General features: G+C 29.9%; 3 protein-coding genes across 4 annotated transcripts; 1 reads left to right on the top strand and 2 right to left on the bottom strand.

The window, feature by feature from the left end:
- Positions 1–913: 913 nt before the first annotated feature.
- LOC148303322 (ell-associated factor Eaf-like) lies at positions 914–8860 on the bottom strand. Of its 2 annotated transcripts, none has more exons than XM_088270120.1 (8): positions 8675–8860; positions 7488–7617; positions 6867–6959; positions 5550–5688; positions 3735–3917; positions 2916–3081; positions 2365–2512; positions 914–1427 (listed from the first exon to the last, which is right to left on the bottom strand). In XM_088270120.1, exons 2-8 carry the CDS (start codon positions 7582–7584, stop codon positions 1324–1326), a joined length of 930 nt encoding a protein of 309 aa, XP_088126246.1. In that variant the 5' UTR covers positions 7585–7617; positions 8675–8860; the 3' UTR covers positions 914–1323. The 2 variants fall into 2 exon arrangements, with proteins under 2 accessions (XP_088126246.1, XP_088126247.1); XM_088270121.1 differs by having other exon boundaries at positions 8816–8860.
- A 768-nt stretch (positions 8861–9628) lies between these two features.
- Positions 9629–16002, top strand: LOC148303321 (protein-L-isoaspartate(D-aspartate) O-methyltransferase-like). The gene is made up of 6 exons (XM_088270133.1): positions 9629–10001; positions 10839–10975; positions 11296–11521; positions 12640–12725; positions 14638–14715; positions 15763–16002. The coding sequence occupies exons 1-6, from the start codon at positions 9947–9949 to the stop codon at positions 15856–15858; spliced, it is 678 nt and encodes a 225-aa protein (XP_088126259.1). The 5' UTR covers positions 9629–9946; the 3' UTR covers positions 15859–16002.
- Positions 16003–16674: 672 nt separating this feature from the next.
- On the bottom strand, positions 16675–19037 carry mei-9 (DNA repair endonuclease XPF mei-9). Its single transcript, XM_088270132.1, has 7 exons — positions 19005–19037; positions 18786–18910; positions 18526–18699; positions 18298–18438; positions 18006–18200; positions 17291–17444; positions 16675–17205 (listed from the first exon to the last, which is right to left on the bottom strand). Exons 2-6 carry the CDS (start codon positions 18858–18860, stop codon positions 17292–17294), a joined length of 738 nt encoding a protein of 245 aa, XP_088126258.1. The 5' UTR covers positions 18861–18910; positions 19005–19037; the 3' UTR covers positions 16675–17205; position 17291.
- Between the last annotated feature and the right edge of the window lie 6 nt (positions 19038–19043).

Genomic DNA, 19043 nt, shown 5'->3' with positions numbered 1-19043 from the left:
TCTGAGGCTATGAGCATAAGGGTTTGAAGAAGAAGAAGATATATTTTTAAAAATAACATTTTGAAATATGATAAAAATAATTTTGGAATTTTTATATAGTGCCATTCTCGTAAAGTTTTACCTCAAGAAGTTTTATAAAGACAAGTAGGCAGAGTCTAAGGTGGGAAAAAAGAGGCGACGTATTTTTTCGACTTTTTCTTGGTCAATGACATGACTTACATAGTGTTGGTCACGCTGAAGAGCAGCTTGTTAAGCTCCTCATCATTGCGGATGGCGGGGAATGATCTAATACGATTTTTTTCGTATTTAAGGGATAATTATTTTTTCTCTTACAAATAAAAATATTAATTTTCACAATTTCTAAAAACAAATTTGTCTAAATTAAGCAAATGATTTTTCACAATTTTTTTGATTCTATGTCATTTAGCATAGTACTAAATTGAATACTTACAAACTACTATGAGGATTTAAAACCTTCCACTTTAACCAAGACTGTTTTAATACATAGTAAATAGGGAAGGGGAATACACAATCATCGAATAAATTTTTCTGACCTTAGCTTGTTAATTTAATGAGTCATCTAGTAGAGTTTTGCAACTTCTTGCAGGCGGGGATATACTTAGTACATAATGTTGAGCGAAATGCTTTTTTTGTGTAATTTTTTAAAGTTTTTCAAAGTTTTTAAAGTCACCATTCATTCATATGAAATGTGTGAATCATATTGCGGATCACTGATGAACTTACATTTTAGAAAACTAATTTGAAGAATTGATGATGGCGACACTTTCGTCATGAGTGATGTATTTTTTCAAAAATGCATGAAAAAAAAGTAAGTTTCATTTGTCAACATTCCACGGTCAAGTTTGTCAGAAAGATTTTATTGAGAATAAAGGTAATTAAGAAATAAAACTTGTTAGTTTAACACTCTTATATTTGCATAATTAAATAAAGTAATCATTTTATTAAATCAATTTATTCATATGATTTCAGACTCAGTAATTAAGTTCATATACATACTAATAATATATAATAAAAAAAAAACAAAAGTACTACAGTATATGTATAAATGTGCAAAAAGTAATTGGGTTATTGGTAAGCAAAGTTAGTACATTCTTGTTGAATCACCTAACTTTTAAAACATGAAAAAGTAATATATTATGCGATGCTGATGTTAAAAGTATTCTATAAAAATAAAATCCACTTGACAACAGAAAATGGCTAACTTGTAAATCACTTTTGCTTATAACAATAATAACATACAACATAGGATCTGATATTATATACAAAGTACTTAAATAAGTTTTGTTTAAATTAAAATGGTACTCAATCTGAGTCACTGCCTGATTCTGAAAGGCATAGGTCGTCATTGAGAAGGTGCATCGGCATCGATGCTTCAGCAGTACTCTGATTGCTTCCATTCACCGCACCTGAAAAATGTCACAAATATTATTCAGAAACTAATTAAGTATCTATAATGTAGAATACATATGTTTGGATTCAACTGTGTAATATTACCTCATTATATAAATATAAATATAAATAATATAAATATTATTAAATAAAGTTTGGTTTTATTAAATCAATTTATTCACCAATAAAGTTCATATACATCCATATTCATAAAATTATAACCTAAAAATATGTAACCTATTAAAAACAGTGAAAAATCTATGCCCATATATATATACCTATAGTGTATTCGCAACGTATACTACGGTTCAGAAAACGGCTGAGGTACACATTGTGATCTGAGTATGTATGTAAAAATACTTTTTAGGCGCCATGTAAAATAATATATTAAGTAAAAGATATAAGAGTCTGCTATGCCTGGGCATTAATGTTACGACCTCTGTGTTTATAATAATATTGATTACCAATACATTTAGATGACATATTGATTAGGTTTGTCCGGCGCATGTGTTGAATTTGAATGTCACTTAGATTCAAATAAGAACTTCTAAAAACTCGAAAAAAAGTATTCTTTGCACTATACATATATAACATTATCTTTGGGAAATGCCCACACAAAATTTTAGAGAAACTTAGTTTGTAAACACTTTCGAGTAATTAATTTGACTTTAATATGTAAATTTAATATTTTATATCTAATGAAAGTTGATATAAGATTTTTTAATATATTCTGTTTTAATATAAGAATTTCTCTAACAAATCTTAAGGTCTGCTTGTAAATAAATTAATTTATTGAAGAGCAGCCCACTTAGCATTTTGTTGAGTTTCCAAGTCACATTTTACACAATGATATTGAACAGTTAATAGTTGTGTTTAGTGAATGAAGATTTAAAGACAATGTAAATTGAACGAAGAGGAATCAAATTTTACGCAAGCATATTTAAGAAAAATTACCGTTGACAGTTGGTTTAGGAAGACTGGGAGGGGCATGATTAGTTTCTGGTTCACTATCACTTCCTCCGCTGTCACTATGTTCACTCTCACTTCCACTGCTGGAAGAACCACTGGAAGAACTGAGGACACCCACTTCATCAGATTCACGCTGTAAATAAGATAAGATTCATGGTTTAAATTACATAAACAAAAAAAGTAAAAAATACACAATCTCATTTTAAAATAAAATAAAAATAATGTTGCGTTTCATTGAATAATTTCTTATTTAAAATTTGGAATGAAGTATTATATCACAAAAATATTAAATTTATGCATCCTCTAAAAATTGAGATAGAGAAACTTACGATGTGTTACATTGACAAAAAAATTATCAGAAATAGGAAACCAATATTAAACCCTAGTGTTCTTATGGGCATTTTCAAATTAAACATAAGATATGTAGAACTAAAGGGTGTAATACTTAGCTAGTTTAAAATAAAGTACAATCAGCAAAATATATGAGAAGAGTAGGAAGGAAGATAGACACTTATAGAAAAGATGTAAAATCTTACCGTTTTTGTAATTTGAGAATCAACATTGTGTCCGTTTACGGGCATTGGCATTGGTGGCGGGATATGCATCTGATTCATATGATTAACTGCACTAGGCTGCGCCAAGTCATCCAATCCTATCATAGGAAGGCTAGCAAGGGTGCTTTGACCGGAATTGACTGTCCACCTATTAACCAAGAAAAGATAGATAAATAGTAGATTGTTATGCACAATCAACCCACAAATGACTCTAGACCAGATCAGTACACCAATGATGTCTTGATTTTAGAATTTTGAAGTAAATAAAAGGTAAATAAAAGAATTCCATTTCACATATGTAGTTAGTTTGTAGTCAAGTATCTACACATATACCACCTTACTACATAATTAAAAGTTAATAATTTCATTAATTGACTAAGCAGTGACCTTGTGGTAATACCTATCTATTTTAAATTTGAATTTTACTTGGCAAATACCAGTATTAGGTAGGACCTACCCCCTCTTCATCCTTCAACGTCCCAAGAACACCACTCTAAAATTTAGATTTGATTTTGCTTCACAAATGGTGTTCGAAAATGATACGGAATACATCGAAACATGTGTCACAATATATTTTAACACATTTCCATATCAAGTTCGAAAATGATATGGAATACATTGAAGCATGTGTCACAATATATTTTAACACATTTGGGGCGGGTGTTTTTTACACCTGTGGACCGCTGGCGATGGGATTTGATAATCATGTACTTATACTTCAGACCTTAATGAAGAGATTGGTACATAAGAAATAGTGGTATATACCAGGTAAAATTTTAATAAAAAAAAATTAATACTTACGGTGCTGCCTGGGGTATCTGTGAGCGATGTCGAGGTGGGGGAGGTGTGTGTGTGGTGTTCGGACGTCTTGCAGATGTGGTGACGCGGGTGCGAGATGAGGAGCGTTGCGTACAGTTGCTGGTGCCCGCATCTACTGCCCTAGGCAGAGGTGGCGGGGGCGCAGCTTTGTGAACAGGTTCCTGCCTATAGAAAGAAATAACATTGCTGTTATATAATAGAACTTCAGATATGTGATCAAGTGGGAAATCCTACCTTAAAACTTCTAAACTTCCATTCGAATATTGTATACACCATTGTTCCGGAAAGTGTGTGCCGCGGCACACTTGTGTACCATAGTGATTAGTTGGTGTGCCGCGGAAAAAACCTAAAGTTTTGTGAAAATAACACAATTGCTCCAAATTTTGATTGCCTGTGCTCAGTAAAGTAGGCTCACATTTCGTATTAAACATAATATGTTAAATATGTTACCATAATATGGTAAATATGCACCTTTGAAATTTCTTAATTTGGTATGTGTACCTTGAATAGAAAATGTTTGCAGAACACTGGTATACACAACCACTATCCAAACATATATCAAATTAACAGGTTGTCGATCATTAATTATACTAAGTCCTGCGCTCCACATTATAGGATCCAGATGGGTTACAGATGATAAAAGTGAAGGACATAAGTGCTTTATGGGAAAGGAAATGGAGAACAGTAGGCTGGAAAAGGAGAATAGCAGTAATGGTTAGAGTACTTGATATCACATACCTGTACTAGCTTGAGTAACTTACACACTGCTAATGTATACAGATTTTTTTGAATATTTTTTTTTCTTTCATTATTTATTTGAACTTATGATTTACTAAGATCTGATAAACTATATAAAGCAGTAGGCAAAACATTACTTGAAGAAAAAAAAATGCAAGTACTATTAAATTACATAAACCTCAGAAATAGTTGATGAACCACAAAGTGGATTATCCGTGATATTTTGAAAATCATAGTTAAATTATAAAACAAAGATATTCCCCCATTTTTAGATGGTGCAGTATTTAGAATGGTGATCGTCTATTGCCTAAAACATGTGCGGATCATAATATAAGCACATGGACCGTAAATAATTTTTCAGTAGGTGAGGATCTGTTTTTTTCCCTCCATTTTCTTATCCTTGAACTAACTGGCACATTGATTATAAGAGAAATTTATTCAAAGTTAATCTCAGTAAACCGGTTGCTTGCTTTACTTGCTATAGTGGCGAATATAATTTTTTTAATTACAACGCTCGAGACTACATTTAAAAAAATGAGATGATGGTTAGGACTCACAATTGTTTTACTGTGGATATATTAAAAATAAAAAGGTTTTTTTCTTCTTTTAACCTCCCCCAAAACTAGAACAAGTTCACGGTTTATAAAACTTAATGATCCTGGAAATTGTGAAAGAAAAACACTTGTTTTTTACCACTAGAGTTTATTTTATTATAACGACTAATGTCAAAAGCTATGCTTCCATATTCAGGTCAAAATATAAAATGATATATTCCCATAAAGCAAGAATATATAATAAAATAAACTCAAGTGGTGAAAAACAAATATGTGAGGTACAGGTATGTGATAAAACATACTCTAACCATTACTGCTATTCTCCTTTTCCAGCCTACTGTTCTCTATGTCCTTTCCTATTAGGCAAGAATACATTTTAAAACAAACTCAAGTAGTAAAAAACAAATGTTTTTTCAAACAATTTCATCATGTCTTACCACAAAGTGAATGCCGAAACAATATATAATAACCCTTGAACTAGATTACTGTTAATTTTTACTCTCACCTTGTCTTTTTCACTTGAATATTGCTGGAAAGTTTTTCAAGAGTCATCTCCCCTGTTATTCTATCTATTATAAGTACACATTCTTTATGATAAGGTCTTTGATTCCCCTTAAAAACTGTTTGAGGTACGCCTGCTCCATCTGCAAAAAAACAACACACAATGATATTACCTGTCATCTGCTGGTGTAGGTAATTTATCTTCTTTTCGTAAAGGCAAGTGAAGTGAAACTTAATTTCGTTTTTCGTATGTTACTTTGACCATAAACATAAAGGCGAGGCGGGTTATATACAAATTTATTTAAATTGCGAACCGGGGGAGAAAGATGAACTTGTTGAGTCTAATAATAAGTGCATTGACAGAATAGGAAAATGAATGGCTGAGTTGAACAGATTGACATGAACCTGTCCAAAACAGAACAACTCTGGATAGCCACACCTAAATGACAAAATATCAGACGATGGAGAGAAAATGTGGCAAGGAGGTAATGTTACAGATTTGAAGCGATAAGCGTACAACAATTTTGGTATAGATAATATCATATCATTGGCCTCCATCAAATGTCCATAAAGTGGCCAACTCCAACAGGACTTACTTTATAGAAGAGAGTTTACTATGTTATAATTTGGCCATCAACAGAATTCACCAATGATAAAAAAACTTAATTATGTTTCAATTAAGAAGACAAAAAAAAATTTACTGCTTATTTTTCAATTTATATTTTCACTCCCTCTTGTAAGGTAATCTCGGATAGACATTGTCACACTACTGATTAAGGAGACAATATTGTTTTAAATTCCCTGAATAATGGAATAATAATAAAAACTGGATAAAAATTTGTTAAAATCAGTTGTTTTATTAGTGTTTCATGTGGTTAAATAAATTAACCACTTAACAGTTGATTTTTTTGGCGATCAATTTGCTGGTGCAAGAAATTGTCACCAAAAAGTCGAAACAAGACTGCCCGAACACCGCTCAAGTAAGTCAATAAAAACAAATACATAAATATATTTGGCTCAGGCAAATCCATATCGAGAAGTCGGAATATGATTTTCCCAAGCAACACTCGGGCTCATCATTACAATGTAAACTCCTTGCCCGAGTCACACTCGGGCTAAACTGGGAACTGGTTAATGATCAGACAAACAATTGTAAAAATCATAAAATGTCTCAGAATAAAGCAAGTAGTTTGAGTTCAGTAAAAGTTAATTATTTTACTCAAACTATTAAAAATAATTATGACAATATGCTTATATTGCATAAAATAACTAGAGTAATTATTAAATAAATAAATAATACGACATAAAAAGGTTTTCCTACCTAAATGAGGTACAGTGACGGTCACTTGGTTGTTGGTGCCAACATCTACTGTGGCCATCTTATTGGCGTCTACAGAGGCTGGTTTAAAATCACCTGAAATGTATATATGAAATTCTAATAAACAATATCAATGGAGGATAATTTGTTAGAATAAATCCTTGCAAGAAATATATGCAGTAACTTTTAGTACTAGTGTGAACACACTAAGGACGGGAAAGGTCGATTCATGCTTAAGGGCGGGAAGTGTATTTTTTTACCTTCGGCGTTGGCCTACTTTCAAAGTCAGAAAATAAGGAATTGTTTAATGTTTTTATGTGAATAATAAGTACCAATCTCTTTGTTAAGGTCTTAACTGTATGTACACAATTATCAAATTTCGTCGCCAGTGGTCTGCAGGCATAAAAATACACCCGTCCGAAATGTGTTAAAATGTGGCCAGTAAATTTTATCACATATATTCAGTAAAAAGAAAATTGTACAAATTCGAAAGATAAATTAATATTAAAGGATAAATGCATTTATTGTCAAACGAATAAATAACAATGTTATTTTTAAAAAGGGTTGTATAAATGACTTAATTTTTTACTTTATTGTATTCAGTGAATTCATTATACAACATACATTTTAGCGTATGAAAGGCTGATGATTTATCATTAAGAAAACTGGCACCAATCTTCAATTCTCGGACATCGCACCCCAATCTCAACTTTTCTGCCATGATGTTTGTGGGTCACCCCATTCAGTCAACTACCTGGAAAAGTTTAATTTTATTAGTTTTTACATTTATTAGTAAAAAATGACAAAATAAAAATAGATTAGTAACAAGAAACCTTTTTACGGGATGATTATAGAAACATACATATTATAGGTTTATAGAAGTAAGGATAAGTAGAATTGAGAGTCGTTTTTACAAATCTCAACAGTTGCTTTCAGAAACTAAATACACCTTACCTCGGACAAATAATATCATAAGATGGTTATGTTTTTTTATGGCTCTAAAAAAATCTACATATAGTTATAACATAGTCTGAGGTCACAACTCAAAAAATTATAATAGAAATTAATTAAAATACTATTAATCCCTTGAAGCCACGTTCCTTATGGGTTTTTAAATAAATAAATAAATATATATATAAATATATATATAAATATATATATATATATATATATATATATATATATATATATATATATATATATATATATATATATATATATATATATATTATATATATATATATATATATATATATATATATATATATATATATATATATATATATATATATATATATATATATATATATATATATATATACATATTTATATTTATATTTACGTTATGTTGTGTATAATTATATAGTATAGTTATTATAGAGTTAAAAAAATTCAATTCCAGTAAACACAAAAATAGTAACCATTTAGTTTTTGCTAATATGTATGAAAAAAAACTATGAAGGAACTCTCTCAAATGAAAAGACAGTTTGATGCATTGAAATAATTTTACAGCGTACAAATTCAAACGAGAAAAATAATATTTTCCACCTAACCTACTCATACCTGTATTGATGACATTGCACACACCTATCATTCGTAAAAAAATATTTGAAAGTTTATTACGATTTGTTGATATAAATAAATTCGCCGAAAGAATATTATATAATTATTTGATTGAAAAAACTGAGTAACATGTATAAATATCAAGAAGTTATCAAGATATATGCATATTCTTATAAAATAATGAAAGTCGAAAATATACAACCTATAAAATATGGTAAGATAATAATGAGAAAATACGTCATTCTCACCTAAAAACATATGGTTAAAATTTTATACCCGTTGGACGTTCATTGCTATATTCATAATTAAATAAATGAGTACAAAACTTATAATTTTGGGTTAAATATGGCAAAATAAAAATACGGCAACAAGTCTAACATACGACCCACTTCTCATGACGGTTGACCGCAGCGACAGCTATCAGGTAAATAAATAACCAGAGAATCGAAAGTGACAAGTTGACATTTTAGGACAAGAAAATGTATTTTTAGGTAAGAACTTTTATCAAAGTACCTACACGAGGATTTCAATGAAAACAATAAAATACTTTTTCACCGCGAAAAATAGAAATTTCTGAATGATTAAAAAATATATTGAATTGAAGTGTTGAGTAGATTACACTGGTCAACGAAAAAACTTTTTTTTGGGTTTCTGTTATGCTTAGATTATGATTCTAGACGTGAAAAAACATTTAAATTTCCATTTTACGCTTTTAAAGTTTGCTTTCGTCTGATTTACGTCAATAAGTAAGTTTTAAAGATTTTAACTGATTTTATGAGCAACAGGAAAAGTAATTTTTCTTGACAATTCAAAAAATTGCTATAGTTTTTACAAAAGCAAACTTTTATCGGATTTTTTTCTTTATTTGTAACAAAAGAGAAACCAAAATATCACATGCAGAACCCAGACCCAAAAATTGTGTTGACTATTGTTATTAGCAAGGTCTAAAAATGTTCACCAAAATAAAATGATGTCAAAATTACTATATTTTAAAATTAAGAGCCCTTTATTTATTTTCTCTACCATTTAATTTATTATTCAATCGCTTTGAAGATTCATGGAACTCCTATAAAAAAATTATTCCCATTGAAAAAAACTGTATTTTCATTTAGATTATTTGTGCCTTTGGAATTCCGAAGCGAAGAAGAAAATGCTATGACGCTTGCGCACTAGACGTTTGTGTGCTGGCTACCTTACAAATTAACGTGACGTCACGTATACAGCTGTCAAAATATTATATCAAAATAGTAATGCGATCTTTGAAAATTTGTTAAAAATAATCTTTTATTTTTTTCGGAGTGATTGAACATCGATAAGCTTTTGGGTTTACATCTCTTTTTTAAATGGTTACAATATTACATTTGTCTTTATTGCACACATCGAAATAAGTATATAAATTTTCCTGAACTTTCTCGATTTTTTTATACATTTTAAACAAAGTGGTTTGACAAAGTTAAATAATTGACTTTTTATGTAATTACTTCGAAAACATCACGAAGTTCTTCAAAAGAATACCGAACATGGCTTGGAGAAGTCACGGGAAAGATAATCCTGATATGGTGAAAAATCTTAGAGGTAATGTACTTAAGTATAACAAAATATTATATACCTAACAGTATAATGGTATAATGAAATGTTTTATTATTATTTTTATTATATTTTATGACTTTGGATGTGACGTATGCGGGAAGCATTAATTTATTGGAATCTCAAAAGAAAAGAAAGCCAAACTAGCAGCATACAATACAACCTGGTGCAAGAGAAGGATGAAATTAGATTAAATTAGTGTATCTGCAATTTGTTATATGAACTTAACACACTATGGACGGGAAAGGTATGGGATGGAAGGGTAATTTTTACCTTCTGCGCCGGCTTCATTTAAAAGTCAGAAAAGAAGGAATTATTTAATGTGTTTATATAAATATAATGTACCAATCTCTTTGTAAAAGTCTAAACTATATGTACACAATTATAAAATCCCGTCGCCAGTGGTCCACAGGCATAAAAAACACCCATCCGAAATGTGTTAATAGGGATAATAAGGAAATAACGCAGCAATAAAATAATGATTATGGATCAAATTAGAGACGGATGCTGTGATATGTATTTGAGCATGTAAAGAGAGTAAATGATAAAAAAACAGTAAAACAGATTTTTATTTCAGATTTCGTTGAATTCAGGTAGGTACCAAAAAAGGTAATAAAGATATAGCGTGACCAAATAAAAATAAAAAGCAGATATGAAAATTTGAAATTAAGTCTGACACTAATAAACATGTAATATGAAGGGGCTGATAATGTAGCAATGATTTGTATGAAACGTAATTGAATTCTATATTTTGTGAATACGCTTGAAGTGAAACAGTCCGATGGTTTGTTTGATACAATTGTAATGAATCTGAAAACTTTCCAGCAAATGCAATCATAAAATCAGATGAAGTAGAAAGTGCTATGCTAGCTGTGGACAGAAAAAATTACTGCCCTGGATCCCCATACATAGATGCACCTCAACCAATCGGCTATTCTGTCACCATAAGTGCCCCTCATATGGTACGTAGTAAATAATTACCATTTATTTAGTAGGGATCAATTAAATAAAATCATTTCATTACTTGATTTGGCAGTCACTTTGTGGTAAAATCTATCGGTTTTGTTAAGTAAATACCACTTTTTCTTCAAATGTATTGCGACAGGTGTTTCGATGCATTCTGCATCATTTTCAAACACCGTATGTGAAGCTAAGTCTAAATTTTACAGTTGGGTCCTTGGACGTTGAGGGTTGAAGAGGAGGTAGAAGCTGTTTCTTATTTTTACTTATTTATTATTATTATTTTTTTATTTCTTATCAGTGGGAACATTATTGTTTTCAGCATGCCCATGTACTGGAATACCTTAAGGATCACCTCACTCCTGGGGAATCGGCCTTGGACGTTGGGTCTGGGTCAGGTTATTTGACTGCCTGTATGGCTATGATGGTTGGAGAATCAGGAAAAGTAGTCGGAATAGACCACATACCTTCACTTGTATCTATGGCACGATCAAATATTAATAAGGACAACCCGGCACTGTTAAGTTCTGGAAGAGTTGAACTTGTGGGTTAGATTTTTGGTTTTACTATGATATTTTCCGAATGAGAGTCCATATAATTGTCTCTAAAAATTCTTCATACATTTTAAGATATTTGACTCAATGGCTATATATTTATTTTAAAATATATTTACACATATAAGATCAGGTTTACAAACTTTTTCAAAGTGAACCCATTTCTAGTAGTTTGCAGGATGTGTCTTTAAGGACATATTCTACATTAGTATTATGCCATAATTTTAGATTATGTAACTACCAATGTGAATAAATAATATTTAATAAAATAAAAATAGAATCAATCAAATAATACATATTTTTTTGGTTATAACCCACTTTACCACAGTTTGATACCTATTTCCATTCTGGAACGCCGTTCCGCCATTACATGAAAAAAAACCCTTTTTTTCATGTAAACCAGCACCCTTTTTCACGATATATTTAAAAAAAAATTATAGATCAATTAGACAAAACAATGTTTGCGTTTACATAATTACAATCTATATTTATATAATTCGTCAAAATGGTAAAATATGGTAATGAACAATTTCTTTTAGTAAAAAGGTTGACATGAAGTGAGACCGGGACCTTTTTTGTTTAAAAAAGCCCTACCTATTTATAATAATCAGCCACTTAGGCTCACAGAAATAGTATGAAATAGTATGAATAAAGTATTTTTATAAATAATAAAAACAAATATTTCTTAAAAAAAATTATTGAGGTGGTGGAACACTGGAACATGAATAATATTTTTTATTTGATAATATTATATAGTACTACGTATATTTTTAAAACTTTTTTTTACTTGTGTGTCTTGTCGGTGGAGTACTTTTTGCATACATTTTTTTATTGTTTTTAACCATTTTAACCTAATATATACACAAAAAAGAGAGAAAAATTAAGAATATAAACTTTTTTACAATTTTCATAAAATTATCTCTTAATTATTTACCCATTCCTTTATTTTGCTTTTGTTCCATATTTTATTTTGACCTCTAACATCCATCGGCAACAAATTAAAAATGTTTGGAATGATATATTGCAGTGTTTGACTCCCATATTTACTGTTAATTCTTGGGACTATCAAACCTTCGTTGTGTGTAAATCATATACTTTTTTTTTTACTTTAGTTGGGGATGGAAGAATAGGCTATAATAAAGCAGCTCCCTACAAAGCTATACATGTTGGTGCAGCTGCTCCCGTGATGCCAGATGCCGTAAGTTTTTATTTTTATTCAAATATATATACAGTAAAACATCTTCCAAATAATTATTTATTTAAAGCTTTATTTAATTTCTCACAATGTTATCGGCGTTCCATTATACTACATATATATTCCTACATAAGGACTGCTAAGAGAGGCAAAACTTCTTCCATTTTATGTGCTCCCGAGTCCTTATTTCATTATAGTTTTTGATCTGTGTGCTACTTAATTTTGAATTTGAACTGCTATGAACATATCGCTCACTCCTTTCAACAACGTCATATATCAAAAGACTTGATTTTTCAGGAGATTTTTTTTAAGTTTAAAAATATAATATAATATATTTAAAATAAATATGAAGCAACTTACTGAACTTTTTATTGTGCAACAGATCTTTTTAGGTAAAACCTGAAGGTTTTTTCTCCATTTGAAAAATATTTAGTATATTTAAAGTGTATTTAGTATATTATAAGTGATTTTTTCACTGTAATATTTATTCAATATTACCATGGACTGGTACCTGAAGCGGAGGGCTGATCACCTTTCCTTCATAAGTAAAACGATCATGATAACACTGCGTTTTTAAGACACAGTGCCCTATGCACCATTGGGGTGCGGATAAGGGTTTTATTATTATTATTATTATATTTAAAAAAATAATTAAATAATACCCTTTCCTCAAAATGCAAAAACAACACTTTCTGCCCTGTAGCGGGTAAATATTAAGTTAAAAATATGCCGCTTTTGCTGGGATATAGTACATTTTCTGGGCATTCCGAAAACATGCACAACTGAAAATTGACGATTTTTGATTTATGACATTCTTGAAAGGAGTGAGCGATATATTTTACTGAGGATATGTTTTTTTTGCCTAGTTTTTATTTTTTATAAATGTCATTTATTTAAAAGGTGTGTGATGTCTTCTGTTATGATGACTCTTTCTGTTTATTCTAAGAGTGTTTGGCATACCAAAAGTGGAATTCCGGGTAGATTCATCCTAATTTCTCATAGTTATTCTTAATAGTAAATGTCACTCGTAACTACTTACCTATTCCACAAAATGTCAAATATAAATGTCAGTATGACCAACATTTCCAATATTAAATAGCATTGTGCTCACTCTAGCCTTCTTTCAAACAAAATTTAACTAATAATTTTTTATATTATTTCGAGAAATAAAAAATACTTTGTGTTCTGATCCACTCACATTTTTATTAACCAACTAGTTTCGACAACAACCTGTTGCCCTCTTCAGGGTTTATTTATTACAAGTAATAAATAAACCCTGAAGAGGGCAACAGGTTGTTGCCGAAACTAGTTGGTTAATAAAAATGTGAGTGGATCAGAACACAAAGTATTTTTTATTTCTCGAAATAATATATCAATATGATCCACAAAGTTAATGCTTTCAACATTCAAAAAATATTTTTTTATTTGAAGCACTAACTTTGTGATTTTCCATTTTATAATTCAAATGTAACTTACATATACTATATACTAAATATATGTACTATATCAATTGTACAAATACCTTTATACAATTGATAGTGATTTTAAAACGATATTACATTTTAATTATAATATTTAACTTCTTATTTTTGACGTTTGATATGGAGCAGATCTTCCATTTGGATGTTCAAAGAAAGTATCCAGAATTTTAAACTTATTTTTCAATCATATGTCTTCTATATTACTATGCATCGCGTCGTAGTTATCTCGTCTCACCCGAGGCATATCTTTGGTATAAAATTGAGTGATTAAGAACACACTCTTATTTTATGGATATAGAGTTCCATCCACCTGTGATCGCATTTACCTGTCATACAGAGTATTTGGAGCTTTCTTTTTTTAATTTTGTCTACCCCTTTACTTTTGTCTACTCCTCTACAGCGATCCTTTCATCTTGCAATATATTATTTTACAGCTCATCGACCAACTAAAGCTTGGTGGAAGATTGATCGTACCGGTTGGACCCGAAGGTGGATCTCAGCATTTAACCCAGGTAAGCCTGTTTTCAAGGGACATATGCACATTAATGTGTCCAAATTACACAACCTTGTACGAATATGGGTATGCTACCTCGAGTGCTTTAACCATTGCTGATATTCTCCTTTATTTTTCCCATATCGACGTGCCCTACGTAAAGTGCTCTAACTTCATTTTTGTACATTTTGAGATATTTGGTGTATGTTATCAACTGACCGTTATATACAAATATACACAAACAAAAAAAATATATAAATAAATTACTTCTAGTTTTCAGGCGTATAAGACGCTATCTACATTGAATTTCCAAAATGAACTGAACTCCTAAAACGCTAACTACTTAATTTTGACAAAGCATAAAGTTTTAAAACGATTTAATACATTATTTTATTGTTTTTTGAATGTATATTGCTCTAAGACAAACTAGATAACTAGTTAAAATACCTATTGATGGTAGGCAATCACGTTTACAACATTTCATTACTGAATTTCATTTTAAAATTGTAACCGAGGTGAATTTTTTATTTATACTAACTATCTTTAAGGGAGAAGTATACCAATATGTATATAAATTCTTTATGCTCACTTTTTATTTATTTAAATTTCATGTTCAGAAAATAAATAAGTACATTGGCGGGCTTATTGCTAAAAAGAAATATCTTCCAACCAACCAAAAACAGACTAGTGATATTGATAAAAACGTTTGATACCATATATAGCTGTTTGCAATCAGAGGGTAGATAGTACTTAAACATAAAAAAAAACATAAATTACAAATTAACATATTTAAAAAAAAAACATAAATTACAAAAGATGATAATAAGGAGGGCAAAGGAAAAAGGGAGTTTAAGGAAGGAGGTAGAGGGAAAAACTAAGGGAGGAGTTTTGATGGACAGTTTTCATGGACTTTTAATCATTTTAACGTCAATAGAGGTAGTTCATAGGATGATTCCCTCAATAAAGTCTCGTATAATAATTGAAAAAAAAAAAATATGATTAAAATTCATTACAAAATTTACAGTACAATTGTTTAGAAAAATAATTTACTTTTGTTTCTTCTAAGGTGGATAAATTAGAAGATGGTTCCGTGAAGACAAAAAAGTTGATGGGCGTTTGCTACGTTCCCCTTACAGATAAAAACAGCCAATGGAGAGAGTGACCTATGATATTTTTGTTCAAATATATTATCATTACGTTGTGTATAATATTTATTGTTTGCCGCGTTTTGAGTGTTGCCAGAAGTTATTTAAATTGATTGTAAAAGTACAGCCTTTTATTAACACTTTGTTGCCGGGACACAAATGAAAATGTTTGTTATTTGTTTGTACTTCTTTGTCCTGTTGGTTGTTTCCACCACTTATATAAATACAGAATACCACATTACAACTGATGATTGTAAGTGGTAATTTCTACACTATGTAGAACCAGTTAAACATAAAAAATATATTTGAAAACTTGGTACCAAAAACTTGGTATCTTTTAAACAAAAATTCATTCACATATTTAAATATTAAGTATATTTCAAATAACTATTTGTTTTTTCTTAATAATTATTATTAAGCAATTAGAGAGTAAAATGTTGATTTTTGACTGTAACCATTTACTACCTACTAGATGGAAATTTGTTTATAGGCATGCAGCATGTCGGGTTGAAGTCGCTTGACATTTGGCCAGCACTTAGACCTTTCAGTTTGACTTCAATTTGATATTTATTTTTAAGCATAAGTCTCTTTCGTTCAAATTATATTGAATTTAATAATTTGTGTACATCAGAAGAACACTGTTTTTAAAATTAAATAAAATCAATTTCAGCGGTTCTAGTGTTAAACTTAAATGTGTTAACATTTAAATTTTACATTTTTTATGACTAACATAATTCATTAAAGATGTTAATGCGTACATTAATTAAATTATTGAAACTATGCCTCAGTTTATATTATTTATGTTATTAAATAAATAAATAAAAAAACTCTTGTTGATAAATATTTTTCAATATAATTCATGAAAGTATTTTTTAAAATTGTTTTATTATCCTTATTAACAGAGCAATTATATAACACTCCTTTAAATACATGCAAAATTTTCTTAGATAACATAACCAAAGCTCATTTAAAAATATGAGGAGTACATAAATACACATATTTTAAGTGTTTGAAGTTTGTGCAAAATAGACAATGTAAAATTAATTTTGATAAAATAAGACATTTATAAAATTGTCACTGGACAATTTGTGTTTTGTAGTGATAATTAATAAATGAAATAAATTATTATTTTAATTTGGGTTTTGTACTCAGTGTGTAAGTTTTTCTAGTAAGGACTGGTGTTACCTGCATAAAAGAAAATAAAGGTACATAGAACTAATTGTGAGGATAAAGTATTCTGAGATTCAAAATAATCATGGGATGGTTAGCATGTAAAATAATAATTCCAACTTAATGATATTGGATTCCCACAGATGTTATTGAAGAACCAGAAGGTATAAGACTGTAGTAACCTCATACTCCACCTGGAAAAATAAAAAAATTAAGAAAGGATTGGTGAAACAAAATTTTAACACAAATAATATGTATATATTTATAAAGAAACATTACCTTAAAATCTTTTTCCGCGCATGGGCTTTCCAAATCTATTTTTCTTCATAATTTTACCATCTCCACTTGATTGAAGGGGCTTATGAGTATTATGGAGTATAGTCCAAAGAGTTTCAGCGTCATTTTTATTTCCCAAAATTTCGTTTAACTCATCCTGAACAAAGTGAGGTAATGAAATAACAACATATAGGAAAAATCAATTTGTTGCTATAAAGTAAAAATAAAATAAGTAATCAAAAATAATAAAACCCTATTATACCACAACTAGATATCTATTCTTAATAACGGGCCGATTAGAGCTTACAAAAAATAATGAAATTGAAATATTTGTTTTTAATTAATATTTTACTTGGTAAATACCACTATTTCTTAAAATCTACTGTGACACATGTTTCGATGCATTCCGCATCATTTTCAAGCACCGTATGTGAAGCTAATTCTAAATTTTAGAGTTGGGTCCCTGGGATGTTGAAGGTTAAAGAGGGGGTAGTAGCTGTTTCTTATTTTTATTTATTAATTTAATTTTTATTTTATTTCTTATCAGTGGGAACATAGACAATAGGGGGGAGGCTTTAGTCATTGTCATATTGTTAATTATGGGTTTATTGTTATTTTTGGGTACATAATACCATAAATATTTCCCATGTAAATAATAAATAAAAAACATTTCCAATTCAATAAATGATATAAAAGACATAATGCTTGTGCAAACTACCTTGTCTAATTTTATCAGATGATCCAGTGAGACACCTCTATTCATTAATCGGGATATATTTTTGGAATTAATGCCAGGAAGTTTAAGTAAAAAGTCATGTATTCTCGGATTGAACCGTTCAGTAAGGAGTGCATCCACCCCGGCATCTTCTCCTAACGCAGAAGCATCCACTGCATTCGGTTGAGGTCTTCCATGCTAGAATGTACATATTTGCACGATAACCATTTGCGCTAAATTGAATAGTAATAATAAATATATATATATTTATATATATAATAAGTCCAGTCTGTACCTTAAGTTCAAAAAACAAATCAGCTGTTGCATACGGACTGGGCGACCATATAAGTTTCAAGCGAGGAAAATGCAATGTTAGAAGTTGTAGTTTTTGCTGAACATCTGCACCTGATATATCCTTTGATACAACATAGTGTCCCTTGAAAAATATTCCGTTTAAATTGTAAAATAATTCCTTTATCTTATAAAATGCTTAAAAAAAGTGATATAAAAAAATATAAAATACCTGCAACTGGAATGGTCTGTTTTGATCAAATTCTATTAACAACATTGGGCGAGAGTAATTTCTGCACATTTGGGTGCATTGTGTGTACAGCCTTCCTGAATTAAGTGAGCCAATTAGATCTGATAACGATTTTCTTTCTACACAAATATCTGGAGTAAGAATGTAGTCGCCAATCTGTAGAAAAATAAATGACTCAGTTATATACGCATGTATTTGCATTTTACAAAACTTTATTGTAGAATTTAAAATGAAAATATTACTGTAATGGTGACTGGTTCAGTGTCTATTCCTTTTTTATGCAGAAGTGCTGGCAACTCTGATCTGAACTCTCTCATATCTACTATGACTCTTGGCTTTTCTTGGGAAACATTTGGCTCTTGTCCTCCTATCAATAAAAAGAAATCAATTAGTGTTTACTAAATACATTGGCTTTGCAAACCATTGCATAAAAATAAACATTTTCCTTTTTTTACACTTACCTGCTTTTCGTGTATCAGAATCCAAAGGTTCTGAAATAG

The sequence above is a fragment of the Brachycentrus maculatus genome, unplaced genomic scaffold, assembly GCF_059751285.1.
Source record: "Brachycentrus maculatus isolate JH-2025_06_01 unplaced genomic scaffold, ASM5975128v1 h1tg000372l, whole genome shotgun sequence".
NCBI classification, from domain to species: Eukaryota; Metazoa; Arthropoda; class Insecta; order Trichoptera; family Brachycentridae; genus Brachycentrus; species Brachycentrus maculatus.
This window is presented reverse-complemented; position numbering and strand designations above follow the sequence as displayed.

Coding starts and splice junctions, on each gene's coding strand:
- LOC148303322 (XM_088270120.1), bottom strand. CDS start 7,584: ATGGCAGAAAAGTTGAGATTGGGGTGCGATGTCCGAGAATTGAAGATT. Junction 6,960..7,487: donor AGCCTTTCATACGCTAAAAT/GTATGTTGTATA, acceptor TATACATTTCAG/GTGATTTTAAACCAGCCTCT. Junction 3,918..5,549: donor ATTCAAGTGAAAAAGACAAG/GTGAGAGTAAAA, acceptor TTCTTTCTATAG/GCAGGAACCTGTTCACAAAG.
- LOC148303321 (XM_088270133.1), top strand. CDS start 9,947: ATGGCTTGGAGAAGTCACGGGAAAGATAATCCTGATATGGTGAAAAAT. Junction 10,002..10,838: donor TATGGTGAAAAATCTTAGAG/GTAATGTACTTA, acceptor AAAACTTTCCAG/CAAATGCAATCATAAAATCA. Junction 10,976..11,295: donor CCATAAGTGCCCCTCATATG/GTACGTAGTAAA, acceptor TATTGTTTTCAG/CATGCCCATGTACTGGAATA.
- mei-9 (XM_088270132.1), bottom strand. CDS start 18,860: ATGAGAGAGTTCAGATCAGAGTTGCCAGCACTTCTGCATAAAAAAGGA. Junction 18,700..18,785: donor CTGAACCAGTCACCATTACA/GTAATATTTTCA, acceptor ATTTTTCTACAG/ATTGGCGACTACATTCTTAC. Junction 18,201..18,297: donor ATTTGTTTTTTGAACTTAAG/GTACAGACTGGA, acceptor TGTACATTCTAG/CATGGAAGACCTCAACCGAA.